General features: G+C 38.7%; 1 protein-coding gene across 8 annotated transcripts in view; it reads right to left on the bottom strand.

The window, feature by feature from the left end:
* Positions 1 to 5447: 5447 nt before the first annotated feature.
* LOC108240276 (protein mono-ADP-ribosyltransferase PARP6) overlaps positions 5448 to 20661 on the bottom strand; it is a 17356-nt gene continuing 2142 nt past the window's right edge. The window contains exons 2-23 of one of the 8 annotated variants that reach the window (XM_017423639.3): positions 19286 to 19443; positions 18717 to 18794; positions 17381 to 17490; positions 17108 to 17168; positions 16820 to 16910; positions 16577 to 16643; positions 16308 to 16457; positions 14520 to 14670; positions 13982 to 14113; positions 13570 to 13665; positions 13196 to 13288; positions 12820 to 12945; positions 12502 to 12567; positions 12207 to 12274; positions 11004 to 11052; positions 10755 to 10867; positions 9263 to 9335; positions 7911 to 7980; positions 7326 to 7405; positions 6882 to 6945; positions 6378 to 6462; positions 5448 to 5822 (exon numbers count right to left, since the gene is read on the bottom strand). In XM_017423639.3, coding sequence (XP_017279128.1) covers positions 5720 to 5822; positions 6378 to 6462; positions 6882 to 6945; positions 7326 to 7405; positions 7911 to 7980; positions 9263 to 9335; positions 10755 to 10867; positions 11004 to 11052; positions 12207 to 12274; positions 12502 to 12567; positions 12820 to 12945; positions 13196 to 13288; positions 13570 to 13665; positions 13982 to 14113; positions 14520 to 14670; positions 16308 to 16457; positions 16577 to 16643; positions 16820 to 16910; positions 17108 to 17168; positions 17381 to 17490; positions 18717 to 18794; positions 19286 to 19288 — 1929 coding nt within the window. In that variant the 5' untranslated portion in view covers positions 19289 to 19443 and the 3' untranslated portion in view covers positions 5448 to 5719. Of the gene's footprint in view, positions 5823 to 6377; positions 6463 to 6881; positions 6946 to 7325; positions 7981 to 9262; positions 9336 to 10754; positions 10868 to 11003; positions 11053 to 12206; positions 12275 to 12501; positions 12568 to 12819; positions 12946 to 13195; positions 13289 to 13569; positions 13666 to 13981; positions 14114 to 14519; positions 14671 to 16307; positions 16458 to 16576; positions 16644 to 16819; positions 16911 to 17107; positions 17169 to 17380; positions 17491 to 18716; positions 18795 to 19285; positions 19444 to 20661 lie in introns of those variants that run through there. The other 7 variants (XM_017423641.3, XR_003039439.2, XR_005234089.1 and 4 more) reach the window with 7 other exon arrangements.

Here is a 20661-nt window from a genome sequence, read left to right as displayed (position 1 = left end):
GACAAGGGAATTAATCCAAAATGAATTATGAAAGGGGGAGTAGAGGAGGAGAAAGAAAAAAAAAATCAACATCAGCTACTTCCTTTTCCTCTGCTTCAAGGCAGATAGGGGCCATTTGTGTGACTATAAAAATGAACTTAATAACAAAGTCAAAAAATAAAAATAAAACCTCTCCTTACACATGAGGAGATGCTGGCATTTTTGGGAGCATGGGGGTGGAAGGCAGAGCAAGGGTACAGATGGAAATAAAACATTTAAAGAAACTGAGGGTGGGCACTGTTGCTACCAGATTGCACTTGCTCTTTTGTTTTCCTCCCCTCCACCCCCTGTCTCTCTGGAAAAGGCTGCTGGTGTTAAAAAAAAAAAAAGGAGATGCCGCTGAGGCCATTGTAATAAATGCCACTTGTAAATTGCAGAGTGGAATTATACAGCGCGCAGATGGATCTATAGACCTAGCAAAATGTGGCCAAAAAAAAACAAAAAAAAAAACAACAAAAACAAAACAAAAATAAATAAATAAATAAAAACTGGGAGCGATAATTAAGACTTAGGGGGTGAATGACAGAGCCATTTGTGACGACGGAATATGGCATCCCCCTGCTCTCTGGGAAACAGAAGGGCTAAGAGAGGCTCGGTGTCACAAAACATTACCCACACAGCTGTTGGCTTTATGAGCAAGCAATGGTTTACTCCCTTCCTTCCTCCTTCTCCCTCTCATCCTCATCTACTCTCTATCTCTTTCCACCAGAATTGCCACCATGCACTCATACCCCCTTTCTCCCCATTTTTGTCATTCCAAAAAAAAAATCGCCATCCCGTTTGCTTTCCTTGCCTCATACTACCATCCATTGCGTTCTCGGAACGATCAGAGGAATTGTACGTCGTTATTCAAATCCTAGTAAGGAGAACAGTAGAAGTAGAAGGCACTCCGCAGGCACACAAATACAGAGTAACGCCCAGGTTGGAAATTCAATAAAAAGCACTGACATTGAGAGTGCACGGTACTGTTTTGAATGGAGCTCGGGCTTACTCGGGCTCACTCGGGCTCTTGACTGTAGAGAAATCAAATTTAATGTTTTTTGTTTTCCTTCTACCTCTTTTATTTCTACCTCATATTTCCAATTGCTAGTTAGGTTCAAAAGTCTTTTCTTAACTTATGTTAGGTATTTTATCAAATATCATCACACAGTGGTGTTATTATACACTCATAAATTAATCATCAGTCAACAAGTGTGTCCATATACAAAATACCCATTTCTCTTGCGTCACTGTGCTTCTCCAAGATTCACTTCTGCAAATTTATCCTCCTTAGTGAATAAAATGACCTGAGTCTGATGTGTCCACCAAGCTCTGCCCTCCAGTCTCTTTTCCCTCTCTCTTAAGTTCATCTATCTCTCTGCCTGGCTGGCCAACCTGTCTTCTCGTCTCATCTAGCTCTTTGTCTCTGTCTCAGGGGCCTCCACAGTGTGCAGAGCAAGTCTGCGAGTCTTAATTCAAACGAAACCCCTTCGCGCCCCGTTAAACCACTGACCTTCTCTGTCACTCCTGTCGCCCGCTGCCGCCGCCGACGTGGGGCCTGAGCTGCAAGCTAAAAGAGCTTGTGCTCAATAAAAATGTGGGTGATTAAACAACTCCCTGTAATTGCTCCTTTTGTGCAAGAATCAAACGGTCACACTTATTACGGAGGCAGGAGAAAGGGAGGCTGGGAGCAGTCGCTTCCGCTGAGGGCCAGACACCCTCGGTGACCCTGTGCCCTCCCGTCACTACTCCTTTATCTGACCAAACAACCACTGCATGGTGTGTGTGTGTGTACGAGCATGTGTGTTTGTGTGCTACTGCCTTGTGTGTGTCCACCAGTGTATGTGTGTTAAGTATGCAAAGGAAGCTGTGGAAACAAAGGAAGAGCAGAAAAACACCTAGAGCTCCCCTCAGCGGTGAAAGATTTAACTACGCACAAAGAAGCGACGTTTGGATCAAAGCTGTTTGCACTCGTGAGCAACCAGCCAGCTGGCTTTGGTAACGGGGGACAAAGCCAAACCAGGGGACCATGTCCAACATGAGGGCTGGGTTTCAGAGATCATAGTAATTTGTGAACCATACACATCATCTGCTAGTCACACGCACATATACCAATATCCGTACAAAAGGCCCAGCCACGGGCCCCTTTGGATAGGTCAACTTACAAAAAGGGAGGCGCCCAATTACCATAGCCACAAATACACACATAAAGTGCCTCTCAAGAGCCCATGAGTGCTCCGGCTTCCCTATGATTAAACCCGCTCTCAACGCAGCCAGCACTTGTACACATACAGGGCGTCGTGTGCCAAAACAGCTATCAGACAAGACTACTGCAGCGGTTTGAAAGAGGAGAGCTTTTTGTGGTCACAGAGAGCAAGAAAAACCGAGAGAGTCAGGATGGTGAGTCAACAACTGTCAATGGCATCCCCTCTTTTAAGCTAAAGTTGAGATATTTTTTTTCATGAAATATAAAAGTCAGTTTTGAAGAAATCAGTAAAGCACAAATAAACGTGTAATATTATAAAACGAAAAAATGGAAGTAGAATCTCAAGGAACCTGTAGGTCTGTCAGTATGTTGATCTCGTAAATAAAATTAAGCACTTCTGAAAGCAAAATCTGTTCACGTTTAGATTTTAAACCTGTGCATCCTTTCTCTTACATTTTTCTAAATCAGCAACGCATCAGGATGCGCATAAACTAAGCATATAATGTATGTGTCTACAGTCTAAATTTTGTCAATTACATGACGATATCTGAAGATTTTACCTTTTGTGTTAGTCATGTTTAAAATATTAAAGCTGCATTCTTCCTTGAATCAAATAAACCCTTTATGAAATAAAGCCTAAATAATTAAAAAAACTAAAACTTGGGGGTTTTCTAGAAAAATAAATACAAAAATTTTTTAAATCTTTTTAAACTATTTGGCCAAACCTTTGCATTATTTGTGAAATTAAAAGTTAGTGTGTCTTAAAACTGTTTACATGTAAACTGTATTTATTTTTGTTGGGAACATAATTCTTGTGTAACTTTATTTGAAGGGAACCTCTTTGCTTTCCTGTAAATGGACCTTGGAAAAATGAACCAAACTGAATCACATAAAACAAAACAAAACTGCAGTAATTTAGGTTTTACAAACAGACATAACTGTTCCATCATTGTGTTAATCAAAAAATAAGGCAATTTTTGTCATCGTATCAGTAATAAAAGCCTTGATTACACAAAGCATACATGAGAGAGTTATGACTAAGACAAAGAGATCTTTTGATTTGATCTTTGTGACTTCAAACAGAACAAAGATGGTGTCTCTGATGTAGTGTAATAGTGCCCCCTTCTGCCTAAAACGTGAGCAAGAAAGAACGGTCATGTCCACGATTAATGGTCACACAATTTTTAGCAAATATCAAAGAAAATAAGACTGTTGGTAAAACTGTGCAAAAATCAGGCTTTATTCTTTTTTTTTCTCCTCAATGCCGCCTTTCATCATCATAATTACCATCATTGTCATCAACGTAATCTCCGAAACATTACCAACCGGACACAGACAGGCAGAACTAAAAAGCCTTGCAGCTCATACCTCTTGGCAGAAACAGATATGAGCTATTAGTAGAGTCTGAGTCTACTGCACGTGTCCATCATGTCCATCTCTTTCAGGGCAGTACTTTTCAGCAGGGTCTCCAGGGTCCATATGTACAAGTTACGTTCTTTTTAATAGCGCACTGTCCATTTGGCAGAGTTCGAGATCCAGGAGACACTGAAAGTCCATCTCAGTACAGACATACTGTAGTTAAGATGTTGGATATAATAATCTTTTTGACTCCTTGAATAGTTATCGTATGGTCTCTTCTTCCACTGCCTGTCCACCGCAGGTTCGACAGTCAATTTCTCCAGTTTAGGCAAATGTTGAATAAGTGCAATGTCTAGTATAAGGTCAAGAAAATACAAAGCCATACATACACACACACACATACACACCTACACACCTACACACACACACACACACACACACACACACACACAATGACATGCAGACCAACACACACACACACACCTACACACACACACACACACACACACACACACACACACACACACATACATACATACATACATACATACATGCATACATGCATACATACACACATACACATACATGCACACACACATACACACATACATACATACAGTACATGACTGATAAACTTGCTATACAAGGTTGCTTGTCTCACAAACAAAACCAGAAAGTTTCCCCTCAGTGAAATCCAGAATCAGTTAAACTGAAAGGGATGTGTGTGAGCTCACCCAGACTAGATGCTGCCTGTAAATAGCTTGGGGAAAATGTCCACGATTTTCTGTACAGTGAATTTTAGACTGCAGATTCATCTGTCAGTGTACGCCACACACAGAGGATCATTTTATATGAGCTGTTCAAGAATGAATTTCAATGTGAAAAATTACCACTTAAAAAAAAAAACGGATGGAACATGGCGGGTTAAGGTTGTAACTAGATCACAGATTCAACCAAATCCTCTTTTTTTAATTTCATTAGGTCAGAGGATAGCATTACTAAATCTGACAGCTACTGACATTTCACCTGTCATTATACTCTTTAAACAACTGTTTTGTTTTAGCTCTCACAAACTACAAATCCCATGAGTCAAAACTATTGTGCAAAAGAGTTTGACATAATAAAAACACCAGTAATATGTTTTTTTTACTATATTGCACAGACACTTAAAGTTATCTGATTTGGGTATCAATTCTCAGCAGGATCTGGTTTAAATAATGACATTACATGTCATCATTTTTAAAAAAATATGCTAAATAAATCTCTTGGGAAATTATAACTTGTTGACGCTTAATCTTATTGAAGTGTGCAATGTTAAACTTTTATCTCATCAGATACAGACTTTGAGAAAAAAGTTCTCATTTAACACTTGTGGGGTTTAATATTACACCATCAGTCAATACTGTACTAAATCCTCAATGACAAGTTTGTCGGTTTTTATTATAAGAATGCCAGAGATGGTTTATTAATGTTATCAAAAAGAAAGTTTATATTTTGTAAATAAATTGAGTTTCAGCCACACCTTTGTAGAGTCTCAGAGAATCAGTGTACAAGATCCAAATCATAGAGTAATGCTTGTACATGTTACACACCTTAATTCATGTCATCAAATAAACAGATGCAAGATAATAACTTTTCAAATACAATAAAATAATTAAAGTTCATGTTGTCCAATGTCAATGTGAATTCTTATTTTTTGACTACATTATCAAAAAAGAAAAAAAAAAAAGAAAGAAAGACAAATTAGTCCACAGAAGCAGTGAAAGTAAACGTATAGTTAAAAAAAAAAGCAAAAAGTCAAGGCAACCCAGAAGATTGTGTGCATGAGAGTGGATAACAGCTCTGGTGACTCACCTAATTGTTGAAACAGCCATAAAATGAGAAAAGAAGACTGAAATCACGAGAAACTGACATGAGGGTCGAATCGAGATGTGATGTGTAACAATTAAGAGGAGAGAAATGCAGGAGGCAGAGGAAAAAAAAAACCCAAGAAGACCAGATTAAAACCCATATTGGTGGTGATGTGCTCTGGAGCGCCCTCATCCTTCAGTGTCCGGCCTGAGGACAGCTCACCCAAACATTCGCTTCAACTGTCTGCCTGCCTGTCAGCCTCCAGCATCTGCTGGTGAGCCTCCATTAGCTGGAGTAGATCTGCGTCCCAATCACTCGCATTATCTCCTTCTGCACCTTGGGCTCCTGGGTGTTGATGTTAGCATCTCCTACTTGGCCATCCTCGTACCTGTAAATACACAGGAAAGGTTTTTCTATGTCAAACTGATTAGGTTCTAAGGTTTTGTCTTAGTTGTTTTTATTTATTTACTTTTGTATGTTGCAAAATTGTTACTTTGGTGGTTACAGATTGTATTTATTCCAATTTCATCACAAGATTAAGACAATATTATAAACAAAACAAAAGTGCTGTTTGACAACCGTTTCTGCCTAATGTTGACGTCTTTAAAAAAAAAAAAGGGTCAGAGTTTGAATATGTTCAGTTTATTTGCTGCTCATTCTTTAAAAGCTCATTTCTACAAGGATGTAAAATATGAAACTCAAAGTTTCTGACCTGCAATAAAATCTTATTCAGTGAAACGACGGTGTCACTCAAAACTGATGAAGAGGAACAAACAGCAGAATGTTCTACAATTTTTCATTCAAATTCCTTCATCGTATGTGCTGTTGCAGGTACTAAATAGGCAGCGATGCATTTCTGAGTGTGACAATAAAAGTAACGTTTGCTGCCTTGTTTTACCTCAGTGGACACTCTCAAGGAGGTGAGAGCGAAGGAAATACTCACACGAAAAAGAAGCGAGTGCAGACGTGATCGGACACTGGGCACACCCAAATGTTACCATGTTTCTGCAGGTCTTTAGATGTAATAACTGTAAAAAAGAAAGTTAAATTTGTATTGACAGCATGTTCTTTTTTATTTACCCTGACTGTAGTTCTGCTGCACTTATATTTTATATCAGTATTGATAGAAAATGCACTACAGTAATACGTTTGCTGGGATAATATCCCTTATATTGTTTTTTTTATAAAAAAAGAAAGTGATTGCATGACATTATTGTGGCCTATTACGTGTAATAGCAAATTCATGAAATAGATATTTTATTCCTATCTCTTATTTAGTCAACTATCTTCTAATTTATTTTAAAATAGACTACTCAACAAAAATCATACATTATATTTTATAAAAGCCAGATCTTCTACTTTAAATGTGTTTTTATTTTACAAAAGAGATGCAATCAAAAGCCATAATATTAACTAAAAGGCTTTGTACGTTCAGTACACAAATTACCTTCACAAAGGGCGATGCAGTTCAAGTTTCGACTTTGAAGAAACCTTGATTGTATTGGACGACTCTAATGTAAAAGATAAAGAAATGGGTTTTAAAAGAAAAAAAAAACAGCAAAGAAATCCAGAGGTATCCAGCGGGCAATATCACATTTTCTTCAAAATGTTTACAGACATTAAAACTGTACAGCATTCAATAGACATATTAAGACTGCAGTGAATTTTTTTGGAGTCAAAATAAGTTATTCTTGAAAAACATTTGATTTATAGAGTTAGCCTCCATCTGGCAATTAGCAATGATTAGTCTTTTCTGCCTCTGTCACCCTTTTTTTGCGTCACATTTCTGTAAGTATAGCAAAACTGTATTCATTGTGTCCATAGATAATTCAAAAAATATGCTTTAGCTTTTAATTTATAAGTTAAAATAAGGATGCAATGTGTCCCCCACCTGCGGTATGGTGTTCATGCGGTTGTAACGTTGCACTAGCTCGTCTTTGGTGGGCATGCGATGCTGTCCTTTCCCCATTCCTGAAAGAAGTACCACAACAAACGAGCCTCAGAAGACATGACCACGAGTCACTGATGTCAAGAAAACCCATGATTTGTAGTACTAAGTTAGCAATATCGTTGCTAAATCAAACCAGTTTGGGAGTACTCTGAATTCCTGTTGAGGTGGAAATACAGCAATATGTAAGGCACATGGATGAGAGGTGATGGTGGAGCCACCAAAGGAACAAACCCAGTGACAAGCTAATTTTATGCAGCCACAATATAAAGTTCAGTACGGCAGGTTGTACACAACACAACACCCAACACAAAGCAAAATGAACACACAGCCCACTAAAGATCAACAAGATAAAATGCTTCCACATGTTAAAAATAAATAAATAAATAAAAAAAATAAAAAGATGCGCTCCAAGATGGTAATCAGACCACGTTACAAACACACTGGGCAAACATGGTAAAAATGCTAAATTAAAAAACAGGAAGTGGTTGCGGTGGGATCTTTGAGCGAGGAAGGAGCTGGTCCTACCTGAGTATCCAAAAGATATGCTGGAGATGGGGCTCAGATAGATACCCTTTCCGTACGCTGCCCCGTGCAGCTTGAGATTAAAACGAGCAGGAAGAAAGGAAGGCAGGACGAGTAACTGAGCAGCTGCATGACACATCCTTACATTTACACAAACACATCAGTGACTGCTGTGGTCAAATTAAGGGTGACGCTATAAGTGGGGGAGTGCTCTTTATGTTTCTAGGACACGTAACCTGGTATACTGAAAAAGAAAACGTTAAGTTCAAAAATACCAAAAAAAAGAGAAAAAAGTAGAATTTTTACAGTTATCTACATGAACATATAATCCTTTTGAATTGGTGCTGAAGAAATGTTCACATAACTGTCATACATGAGATGTATGCTGTAATGAAATGGAATGGATGGATTGGGTGTGGAGGCAGATGTCATGATATGGCACCACTAACAAAAAATAACAATGGAAACAAGTTGTTTTCGTAAGGGCTGGAGACAGGGACAGACTCAGTCCCTCTGCGAGGATGGAGAGGAGAGGAGAGGAGAGGAGAGGAGGTGAGAGGAGACGAGAGGAGGCAGGCGAGCACTGAGCTGAGATCAAAGATGGAGAGTTCAAAAAGTTGGTGAACAAAGACGGCATAAATGAGACGTATCAGTGGGATAGAGCAATCATGACAGACGGGAACAATTCAACGAGTGCTGGCTGAGATTTCAGATTTAATTGTGTTTAATCTATTTTCAGGATATGGGAGTGTATCTCCAAGCAGTCATTATCGGCTGCACTGTGCAAATGAGACAATTCTGTGTTTTCTCTGCTGCACAGATACAAGTTTGGTAAAGGAACTGAAAGTTGAAGATCAATACAGAAATTGCCTTTAGTTAGTTAATTAAACTGGATTAGTTTAATAAACTCTGTCGCTATGATTTGTTTCAGGCTGGAACGGATAATTAGTTGTGCGAGACAGCAACCTTCAAAAGAAGCCCTTATTTAATCCAAAGAAGACAAGGCTCATTGCTACAGAGCTTGTCTTTTGCATGACTTGGCTTCAGCCTGAGCTTATTTAGTGCTCTGGGTGGTTAACCCTCCTGCCATCCCAGCTGGCACAACAGCCCCACTACCTAACAGGCTGGAAATGTTTGCTGATGTCAGCAGAGGACAAAGCAAGCAGCCGACAATGGCCAGAAAAGTCCCCCACTGTGTCCCGCTCACTAAAATGCCACTTGCAAAGTTGGCCAAAGGAAATCTGGAATCCATTTGGTGCAAAACTGAAGCAGACAGACAAATAAAAAGTTGCTTTGTGCATGAGCAAGTTTACCTTTCGAGAGAAAATGCATCATAAACTTTCGGGGTTACATACTTGCAGTTTGGTGTAGGAGGCATTGACCAGTCCATTCCTCAGAACAGAGTGCCAGTTCTCTATATGGGAACCACTAAAACACAGAAAGAGAGATAAGAAATAAAAGATAAAGCAATATTTTGTGAATATAAAAAGCCTTGATCTGGGCAACTACATGTGTAAAGGCCCAACTCACAATAAAAATGTTAATAAAACACTAAATGAAAAAAAAATCTTAATTATTATATCATAAATACAAATTTTTTTTGTTGTTTTTATTTCTCCTTTTTAATTTATACTTCCTGTTATAACTTTTTAACTTTTCATGAACTTTGTTGCTGAACCGTTCATCTATTATAATACCTGACATTTAAAAAAAGCAATAACAAAGAAAAAAAGTGTTATTTTTTTGTTTGATCATTTTATAGATTCTTGATTTTAGAAGGGAAAAAAAATCAACATGAAGATCTTATTGTTTTTGCATTTCGTTAAATATACAAGACTTAATTCACAAAAAGATGAGAAACAAGCCCTTTGTGCCAATCACAACACATCTACTGGAGTCATCTATTTCTACCACTTACGCATCCTAGTTCATTATCTCAGTCCTTCAAATATGTGTCATTTAATATTTAAAAATTAAATGGCAAAAGATGCGGATCAAAGGTGACAACCCATCATCACCGACTGATTCTCACAGAGCTGATATCTAGACTGTTAAAAAAAATAAAACACAGCAGCAGAAATAGTTTCATGGTGCTATATTTAGCATAATTTGAAGCAGTTATTTCTCCTTAAACCTTCATGCAGTGAAAAAACATCTTCATTTTACCCGTTAAATACTTGTATACAGATTTTTTATTTTTTTCTAAATTTTGCATTTACAACAGCGCATGTTTATGTGTTGTGTGTTTCTGTTTATATCAAAATAAATCAAAGGAAGCCAGGCTAAATTAAACCTTTGGCATGTTTTCGTGGAGAAATAATAAATCAGAAGCATTAACCAGCAGCAAAGGGAGACGGTTAGCGCTGCTTGTGCATTAGTCGCACCCTGCCAGCGCCCAGATGGGTCGCGTGTCTCTAAAATATTCAGCAGAGCCCCATCTGCTATGATACAAATCTCTCTCACACATTTATTGCTGGCTCCATGAGCTGGCTAAGAAAGGTGCTCCCTCTGTCCAAGGGAACGGCCACTGCGTTGTGCTGCAGTTTTTGATGGTTCTGTTAAAATCTGTCCTCGACACATTCGTCAGGTGTTACACACAAATATCATCTTTTTGGTCGCTGACGAGTGCTTTACATCTAAATTATCAATTTATCCGCTTATGTTCTCCCATCATACTCCAAGTGATTTGATGATCAAAGATTGCTTTGTGATATTTTGGAATAAATATGCAATTTTATTTAAAAACTTACATATAGGCGAGAGAGGTTGTTAAAGTTTTTCTCTTAATAAAAGCCTGGAGTTTTTACGGTAGGAAAACCATGGTAGCTGATGGAAGGTGTAACTCACTGGAAGGCGAAAGTGCTGCCGTAGAGCTTCTTGGCAGTGCGAAAGCGAGCCTCTTTAGCTGGGGGGCTGCTGAGCAACAGGAACTGGTGGGACGTGTGCATGAACTTCAGTTGCTATTACAACGTAATCACAGAACCGGACAGAGAAACATGAAGAAAAAAAAGAGAGTAAGGCTGAGAAGATAAAACTGCATTTGCAAACATTTATTTGTTTAAAAAGACTTGAGCGGATGATGTCCTGGATTCTCACCCTGCTGAGAGGCAGCTTGACAATATGAGACCTGTTACTGGAAATGATCCTGCAGACACACAGAAAGGGAGGGGAAAATGCCAGTGGATTTGTTTTTCTCCACTTATTTTACACAGACACTAGCCATCCCAAAAACAGTGACAGAAAATAAACCACCCTTGCTAGTGAGAAGGCTCTAAGTTAGCATCCCACATACAGCAAAGTAACATTTATTACCTGGTATTTAAAAATGATCTTTTTAAAGCCATACTGTAAGGTCTTATTCATCTGACTTGAACTGTAAACAGTGCCCTACAGGCCCTGTATCAAACAAAAAGTCTGATAAACTCCAAAAGATCTGGCTCTTTTGTTAAGGAATTAGTCCAAGACAAGTGTTTGTTTCAATTGATTTGGCCTAAACATGATGCAAACTAAGAGGTAATACAGAAGTGAATAACATCCCCCTATGTGAAAATGCTAAATAAACCAGCACATTTAGCTTCTCAGCTAGGTGAGTGCTAGTGTGTTGTTCACAGGTGGCGCTTATTAAACGACTGGTGACGTATTTAACACTGTTCGTGAGACACCAGAGTGGGTTTCAGAGCGTGTGAATTATGACCCATTTGGCTTTCCGTATTTCCACCTGTCAACAGTCTACACTTCTACCCTTGTGATCACAAGGACCACAAAGGTTTTCCACGCTGCTGATTTGAAACAGGAAGATCTTCAAGCTCCTGTGTTTCATCTGAGCCTATCTTACTTTGCTTTAGTGTACAGGGCTTTAGATAGTATTTTCCTCTACCCTTTTTTGTTATGGCAGTTAGCAAAAAAGCAATACAAAAACAAAGTGCGCTGTCTTCTAGATGAGAGCGATAACTGCCTGTGACTAACGTATTCTGTATCAGCGATGGATCGGTACAAATACATTTACCATTACACTGCTAAAGAGAAATAATACATTTATTGGATATCACTCTGTAGTAAATTAGCATTGACACCACCAAAACCCTGAACCTAAAGCTGCTAAACAGAATTCAGCACTGACTGCCTTATTTTTTTCTCTTGTATCAGTCAAAAAATCATTCTAAAAATTACTGAGTCATCTAACAACATTTACCGAATATGTTAGTTTTAACATCCTCTCTGATGAGCAAGAATAAATCAGACTTTGTTGATTCAGAAAGCAGTGTAAATCCATTTTTGGACCAGATTCTTTCCACTCACCATTGTAGCAACGGATGGGCCAAAGGGTCCAGTTTGTCCATCTGTTTCTTGATCTCAAGATAGGAGCCCTTAAAAAACAAAACAAAACAAAACAAAAAAACATGAGCATATGCTGCTCTCTGATTTTCTTTTTCCAACATCAAAGCAGTAAGTAGCTAGGTTCAAAATGTAGTTGTGGATCATTTAAATAGTACTGATGGTATAATTGATAAGAGATAAAGAAGCGCCACAGTTTACTGAATAAGTAATGAGTCTACTCTTGACCGGTTTGTCCCTTCCAAAATCCCTCTTGTACCTGTGTCATTTCACGGATGGACATGACGCTATCCAATGCTTTCTGCAGTCTTTCATAATTCTTCTTCTGTGTTCATCCGTTGAGCCAAATGTATGCAGGGAGAAAGGGAACAACATAATGGTGTCTAAAATCACCTCAAGATGTAATCGTTTGCTGTGGTTTATCTTTTAAGCAAGAATATTTACTGTAACTTTAAAAACAAGTTCTTTTTCTACAGTATACAAAGCTTGATTCTTTAATTAATCAAAATGGAAATTATGGAATCAAATATAAGTATTGTTTTGTTCTTGGTAGTCCTAATTCCAGCAGGAGGCTGACCTTTGGGTTGAATGCGAGAGTCTTGGGATCATTTGGATCAACGACTGATGGGTATGGCTCAAAGATGATGCTCTTACGGGGAGACTCGAGTGCAGCTCGACACATCGCCACAAGTAGGTCCACCACCTGGAAAAACGTTGTAGAAAACCGTAGATGCTGTCACCAAGTCATTTTTGATTCACTTGCTGAATACATCTAGACTCATAAAATAAAAATCACATTAGAATATTTCTTTAATGTGGTTTGAAAGATGTTGTTTTTCTTATTTGATTTACAGAATGATAAAATAAATCCTGGGGGAAACAAATATTTTCAAACAAACAGACATAATATAAAACAATCTCCAATACTGCTGCATCTTTTGAGTTGTTGTCACCTCCGCTCCTGTGGCCACTTCCTCCGCAGCTCCGGACATCACACCCAGAGTGTAGAAGGAAAACACACACAGCTCCCTGGTGCACACAGCGGGCTGCACAAAGACACACACCGCAAACAGGAAGAAACCACAATCATTCTCACTGTGAAAGGCCGGACAATACAGGAGTCCATCCATTCACACGCTCTCTTCCTCCAAGGATTGTCCAGAATATGAAAATCCAATAACCAACATCATAGTACTAAAAGAGAAAGTCTTCAAATAGATTACCTTTTTGAGACTTGCCTATTATTTTAAATTAATATGAAAAGGTCTACAAATCTATATTGTACAGTAATAGTACAAATGTGTTGTTCTTTTCCTGTCTCTGATACCTTCAGCATGGATCCGTTCTGAAAGACGTGCTGTTCGTCACAGACCACGCAGTACTCATTAAGCGTGGGGATCCTCTGCTCTGAGTACTTCATTATCTGTTAGGAGACAAACACAGTGGACTTTGTGATTATAACTCCCACTGCAGCACTGCCATGAACAGTTGCAAAGACAGCTTAGGTACAAGCAAAATACAGAGCTACAATTTGTTAGATATTTCAGATAATTAATTCTTCTACGGGGGTAACAGAGGAAAAAAAAAACTATAATTAGGAATAAGAACTGTACTACATTTATATATGACATTTATAAGAACAAGCAGGATGTTTTACTGCTTCACAGACTTTTGTCTTAATCGTGGTTCAGTGACCCAGATTAATAAATGTATGGACCCACGTCTCATTAAGATCTAACCTGCACTAAGAAGCCATACTCCAGTGTGGGGATGTTCTTGCAGTGGCCGCCCGCCTGGGATGAGAAAAACAATTCAATCAGCTGCCTCGTGGTAATCTGCGCTGGGGCCCTGGCCGCCGGGACAGCCACAGTCTGATGAGTCAAGTGAAGACAAAGCATTATGGGAAAGGGCGCACCAGCCGGTTTTCAGTGAGGATGGGGAAAGGCTAGGGTGAAATATTACAAAGGTGGCGGGTGAGACGAGGGCTCGAAGTGGATCACGGTGGAGTAAAATATACATATACACACATACACGGCAAACATAACAGCATGAAGTTCACATTAGTGCATTATTACATAAATATTAAAATTGTGACGGTATGAAGCTCTGAGATGTGAAATCAACACTACAATGTGTATGATCACATACTGACTCATCTGGGAAATACATCAAATGCAAATAAGTGCAAGATGAAAGGAGTTGTTAGTGTACACAAATTACACTTCAAACTGAATAGACTTCAGTATTTGGGAGCTTGGGATCCAAACTGGTTCTCACCTGGCTATTCGGTGGATAGCTGAAGAGCTCTCCTTTGGGGTTCTTCATTGTACAGGAGATGGAGCGGTTCATCAGGCGGGTCACTCTCAGCTCAGGAACGCTCAGCTTCCCTTTTAGAACTGTGTCTTGGATCAGAGGGAAACTTGGAGACCTGGAAAGGATTAAAGACACAGAACTCAACCACTTGTTCAAGTGGTTGTGAGGAATATGCAGTAGAGGCGTTGGCCTCAAAGCAGAGAGATTAAACCACAGATTTGCTATTGCTGTGGTTTTGTTATAAAAATAACATACAATTATTTGTAGCTGGGCAATTTTAAGGTTATAATCTAAGCTCTTATTTGTCATGCTACACTAACGTTAGACACTAGAAGTACAGCTGAAATCCAGTTAGACAGTAGCTCTAGTCACTAGCAGTTAAAGTCCTAGAAACCAGTGTTCACTTCCACCATTACTTTCAGTACACTATCCATGCACCCAGCTGACATAAAACTCCTGACAAGTCATTAGGATGTCAAAACAACCTCGTTAGTCTAGCTGACCACCATCAAGAGGGCCGGGATTCAGTCCCTGTGCGCTCATAACTGTCAAAGCATCCAGGACGAAGACAGAGGCTGGGAAGAGTCTTCCTCTCCCATGGGAACTTTTGTCAGGTTTTGAGTTTAAGTCAGCCTGTGGTCTGCTGTGTCAGAGCTTCCTTCTCCCTGCTTCCTTTTTCTACACTTTACCTTTTTTTTTTCACCAAGCTTTTGCAATGGATTTTCATCCTATTATTACGAGGTAAATTTCCAATTTATATCGTAAAACTTTACATGTAAACAAAACTGTAATGGCTTTACTCATTTAAAGATTACAGCTAAATTTACCAATAACCTGCTATTTGTAATTATAAATGGCAAACACCAGCTACGGGGAAAGTTAGCTGTAGCTTATTGTATTTAATACTTGTAAAGAGTGAAGAAATGAGGTTTCCAATAAAATTAGCAGATATTAGCATATAACCTGACTCAAATGGCTACATCGAAAATTAGATATAAAAAAGAGTAAGCGAGTAATAAAAAACGGAATACACAATAAATCATTTTCAAATGGAAACAAATTGACCCAGGGTTAATTCTGCATTGCAGTGCCAGTTAATGGCTTCAAATATAAACTAAAGGAATAGTTCAGATCTTTAGAAGTGACGGTCTGTAGAAAGGTTTTAAACAATAATATCCTACTTGTTGTACATAGTTCTTTGAATAGCCTCAGTTTGATAAGATAGGGTTTAACTTTGACCAGATTAATGAACTAACAGAAGGTTTGAGCACTGCCAAGACTGAGATGAACTGATGTCATCGTAAAACAACTACAGTCTTAAAAATTTTAAACCAATCAATGCATGTGCTTTAAAAAAAATGCATTTCCATAGGTTTTGCATTACACAGTTGTTCACACAGAATTTTATGGGTACTTGCAAGTGTAAACAGCAACAGCAGCAGCTAGCTGTAGCACTTCTGAAGGCTGGTAGCACTTTACTAAATATGACAGGAAACAGTTGTTGGTGTAATTGTTTATAAATAGTGTTCACATAAAAACTTCAATTAATTTTTTTTAGATTGGAGTAGCAGTATTTCACTTTAGTCTTGTACACACTTGGAATAACATTTAGATCTGCTCCAAACTGAGGTTGCTCAAAGAGCCATCTACAACAGGTAAGATATTAATTGTTCATAACCTTGCTACAGAACCACACTGGAAAGGATCTGAACTCTTGCTCTAATAGACCCGCGGAGAGGAAGAAAAGCCTACTTGGGAATGGGGGAAAAGATGCTGAGCCCAGCGCGGAACTTCTTGATGGTTCCTCCAGCTTTGAACCAGCTATGCCTCTTTTCCTGCTGGGCCTTGAGGAACTCATTACTGAGGTGCTTCCACTGCTGAGAGGTGAATGTGCTCAGGATCCTGCCACATTACAAAACAATCTGTGCTGAGTTACACCTTCAATTAAAAATCATTAAACGACAATATATCGTGTTAGATTATTATGTTAATGTGCACTATCATATAATGTATTCACTTACTTTTTGAGTTGCAGGCCTAGACTGAATCCCTCTTTATTTGAAGGCTGGAAAACTTCTACTGACGGCTCTGAATAAATAAAGATGAGTAACATTATTACACAATAGACAGATCCACACAAACTCTTTCTTTCCCTCTCCCTCACGTACAGCACATATTGTACTCACCTCCCACTCTTGGTGAGTGGCACAAATACACTACATTCCTCATAGAAAACCAACATCCACACTGACATCTTTACTCACCAGGTCCGTCGAGGTACTGAGAAAGAGAAAAGCGCAATCTCAGGATAATGGGCTCCGTTCGGATAACTTTCCAAGCTGTCGCAACCTCCTCCTGAGTCAGACACACACATACATGCGCACAAACACACAGATTTAGCAGCCTAATTAGGGCCATTTCTCATCACATAAATAACTTATGTGCACCCGATGCATTATAAATGATGTGTTACTTTGCAAAATGTCAACGTTAGAATAGTAATGGGCAAAGTCAGAGGAGGTGTTTGAAGTGTACGGAGAATGCTGACTCACGTCTAAGAAGCCGATGTTAATATGAAGATCGATGTCCACATCATCGATGGTTCCGTACTCCCTGCGCAGAGACACCACAGCGAAGAAGGTAAAACGTCACACTCCGATCATTTCTACTAATTAAACTCAGAGAAACTACACTTATTTTTGTTCATCCCTGACAGGCAGTGCAGATTTTATCTTGCCACTGCTTAATTATTTAATAGGAAAAAGACGTTCAGAATAACATGAATGAGTGTGTGTGTGTGTGTGTGTGTGTCAGTGCAGGTCTACCTGACAGAGATAGCACTGTCAGTGTAGATGTCTTTCACCGCCTCTATGTCTGCATCTAGCTGAGGGTGGCGGTACAGGTCAGCAGCACAGCTCCCCTGCAACAAGCAGCACTGGTCACAGTTATAGCAGCGAATGAATTCTCAGTGGTTCTCAGCAGTGTTTATTCACACATATCCCACACACCACAAAGCACCAGCACCACAGAAACTTGAGTATCTCAACCAGCTTTTTGACTACTTTGCACTATTCTTAAATAAAATACACCGTGCTACAATTTCATCAGCACTGTTTGCATCACATCTTTCTCCAGTATATTTAACAAGGGCCCACAAATTCTCCCTCTCTGTGCCTGGTCTCTTGAGAGTGTACTACAGATCCCCCACGCTCGTCCTTATCTTCACCGCACTGCTTTCATGATTTCTGACTTCGCCTGAAATGATTTACTTGATTTACATTTCAATCAAAAGACTTGGGAGACAGTGATAAGAAAAAAAAAGGATAACTAACAGATTAAAATCTTAGGTGGTAGTGAAGCAATCAACTTCTCGAAATAAGACAAAGAATCGCATGTTGGCACTGGAAATTAATTTGTTAGAGTCTGCACAGGAAAAATGAAGCAAATACTAAACAGCGATGCTCTAATTAAAAAAAAAAACACTTTATTTCCAGAACATTAAAATAAAAACACGTACATGCTTGTCGTATGGACTGTCTCTTTAACTCTTTAAGTCTTGTCAAATTACGTTATTTGTAGCTTCACATGAATGAAAATGTTTGCCCTGTTCATTAAGGCATCACGATGGAAATGTCAGAGAGCCCATCTGTTCTGCATCACCTGAGAAACAATGTCTAATCAGCTATTTATCATAATGGCACGACTTTTGTGCTAAATGTTGAAAAGGTTACAAACTTCTCCGGCCCAATGTTCAGTTTACTGATGAAGACTTAAAAACTGGTGGCTGCTTTCCTGTTAAAACTTGTAGTTATGATGGCTGTTTATCAAAAGATGCTGGGAAGTTCTTCTTCAGCACAAGTTATGACAAAATGTTCTGTACAAAACAATGCTGTGACTGTCAGATTGTGGCAAAATTGAAGAAATACTTGATCATAACAGGCCTTGTTAAAATATTCTTTTTTTTTTCCAAATTCTGTAATAGTTTCAGTCAGTGAAATACATTTTTTACATGTTTATTTATTGATTTAATTTATTTAAGTGTATTCTGAAATTGCACATACAACAAAAAAAAATGCTTGTGACCAGTACCAATACAGAAAACCAAAAGTCAATATCATGACAAAGCCATATTTAGCAGAGAGGTAAGAGTGTCTTCGTTACCTGAATTCCATAAAGGAACTGTTCAGGTTCGTTCTCCCCATCCGACTCCTCGTCCGTCCAACACTGTCCTTTGATGTCCTGTGGGCCCAGGCATTGTAAAAAAAAAGACCATTATAACGGAGCAGAAAGAAAATGCAACCTCTTTCTAACATCCTTTCATCTCACATCTCCGTTCAAGTGCTTCAGAACACTGCTTTATTTAGCATCTCTAAAGGAAAAGACAAACAGGTCTGATTTGTTTCCAAAAGACAGAATATTCTCTGAATAAATCCTTCAAAAAGAATACCTAACTGGGATTGAAACAGGTTGAGTTGTAAAATATAGAAATAGACATGGATTGTCATTTTCACCAAAGTAAAAAGGCAAAAGATTAAACTGAACAAACATTTGTCTTAAAGTTAAGGTGCTATAATATTTAAATGCCTATTAAACATCTGTGCTTCTCTATGCAGCACTGCAATGTTGTTTAATCTATTGCGCAATTTTCTAAATCATAAACAAAGCGGTGACTTTGTGACATAGTCTAATCAGATTCACTGATTACGCCAATAGGATCCCAGCTGTCTTACCATTGGATCTGCTGTTCATAGGGCTCTCTCAGACAGGTTTGGGCCTTTGATTGCTGCCAACCATCGCAGCCTAGCTCCAGGTGAAAAGAGCGAGAACAGATAACCGCAGAGCTTAGTCTGACCACCTGTTTTTCTTTCACTCCTCAAAGTTACGCAGCCTTGGGGGAGGAAAAAAAAAAGGAAAAATAAAAATTCAGCTGAGGAAGAAAACATGAAACAAAGAGGGTATTGCTAGTCATGCCATGCTCTGTCAGCGGTGCCCTCCTCCTTTTCTTTTGTTTAAATCGCCTGCACTTCACCTTGCCATGTATCCTAGCAACAGCCATCTCTGCCTCCTCTCAGAGTGCCATTAATCACTGTAGAGAAAATGTGTGGGAGATATGTGCTGTACGTTCAGTACCCAGGATGTCTCCACTTCTTTGTTTAGATTTTTTTTTTCACAAACTCATTCTAATAATATCAAAGCACAAGAGGGTTGTTTTTTTTGTCTTATAAATACTGTAAGAAAACAGTGCATACTGTGTGTCAGCACACTGTCTGACTCTGTTTTTATAGCTATTAGAGCTGGTAAATAGATAAAGAAAAAGCACCTATGTCACAGAATTCCCAGAAACAACAACAGAAGCACACACTGTGTCAAGAGGGTGTTATATAAGTGAATTACAGCTAGCAAATATCCCCTAAATATAGGGTATAGCTTTCTATTTTCTAACTGGACACTCTAAACTGCATCACTACTATGTAAAAAGTGAGAGTCAGCTCTCCTTTGTTGAGACATTTTACCTGTATAGTATATAAACAATCACTGTGGTATCATGTTTTTTTGCAAATGTGCAAATACGTATTATTAGTATTGCAGCAAAGCAATACATATTACAGTTACTCTAGTGCACAACAAAACTAAATAACTGAATCATTTTTAAAAAATTCAGGAAGAGTGCAAATAAAGACTGAATGGCAGTGCTAGACAAAATATTTAATGCACCAGATGAAATATTAGATTTGAACATACCGTACTACAGTATTTTTGACTTGTCTTTTGCATCCTAAGTCTTTTTGTCATCAGTCTGTCTGCTGATGACAAAACAATTTTCCTCCAGGGGTCAAAAAAGACTATCAATAAAGGCATTTCTGTCACATTTAGGTCAGTAATTTTAAAAAAGAGGTAATCTGTGTCTTTCTCTAATTGCGCTGACTGGGAGATGTTTACATGTCTGCACAATGCTCATCAAACTGCTCCTGATTGTCTTTATTTGATCTCTTTTTTTAAGAGTGTGTGCTCCTCTGGAACCTATGTTTTATTTTTCCTGCATAAAATAATTTCCTCCTGACATTAACTGCATCCTAGTAAACAGCGCTTCCCACCTCCCCTCCCC

This window comes from Kryptolebias marmoratus, linkage group LG15, assembly GCF_001649575.2.
Source record: "Kryptolebias marmoratus isolate JLee-2015 linkage group LG15, ASM164957v2, whole genome shotgun sequence".
Taxonomy (NCBI): Eukaryota; Metazoa; Chordata; class Actinopteri; order Cyprinodontiformes; family Rivulidae; genus Kryptolebias; species Kryptolebias marmoratus.
Note: the sequence above shows the minus strand (reverse complement) of the source record. Positions and strands in the feature narration are given on the sequence as shown.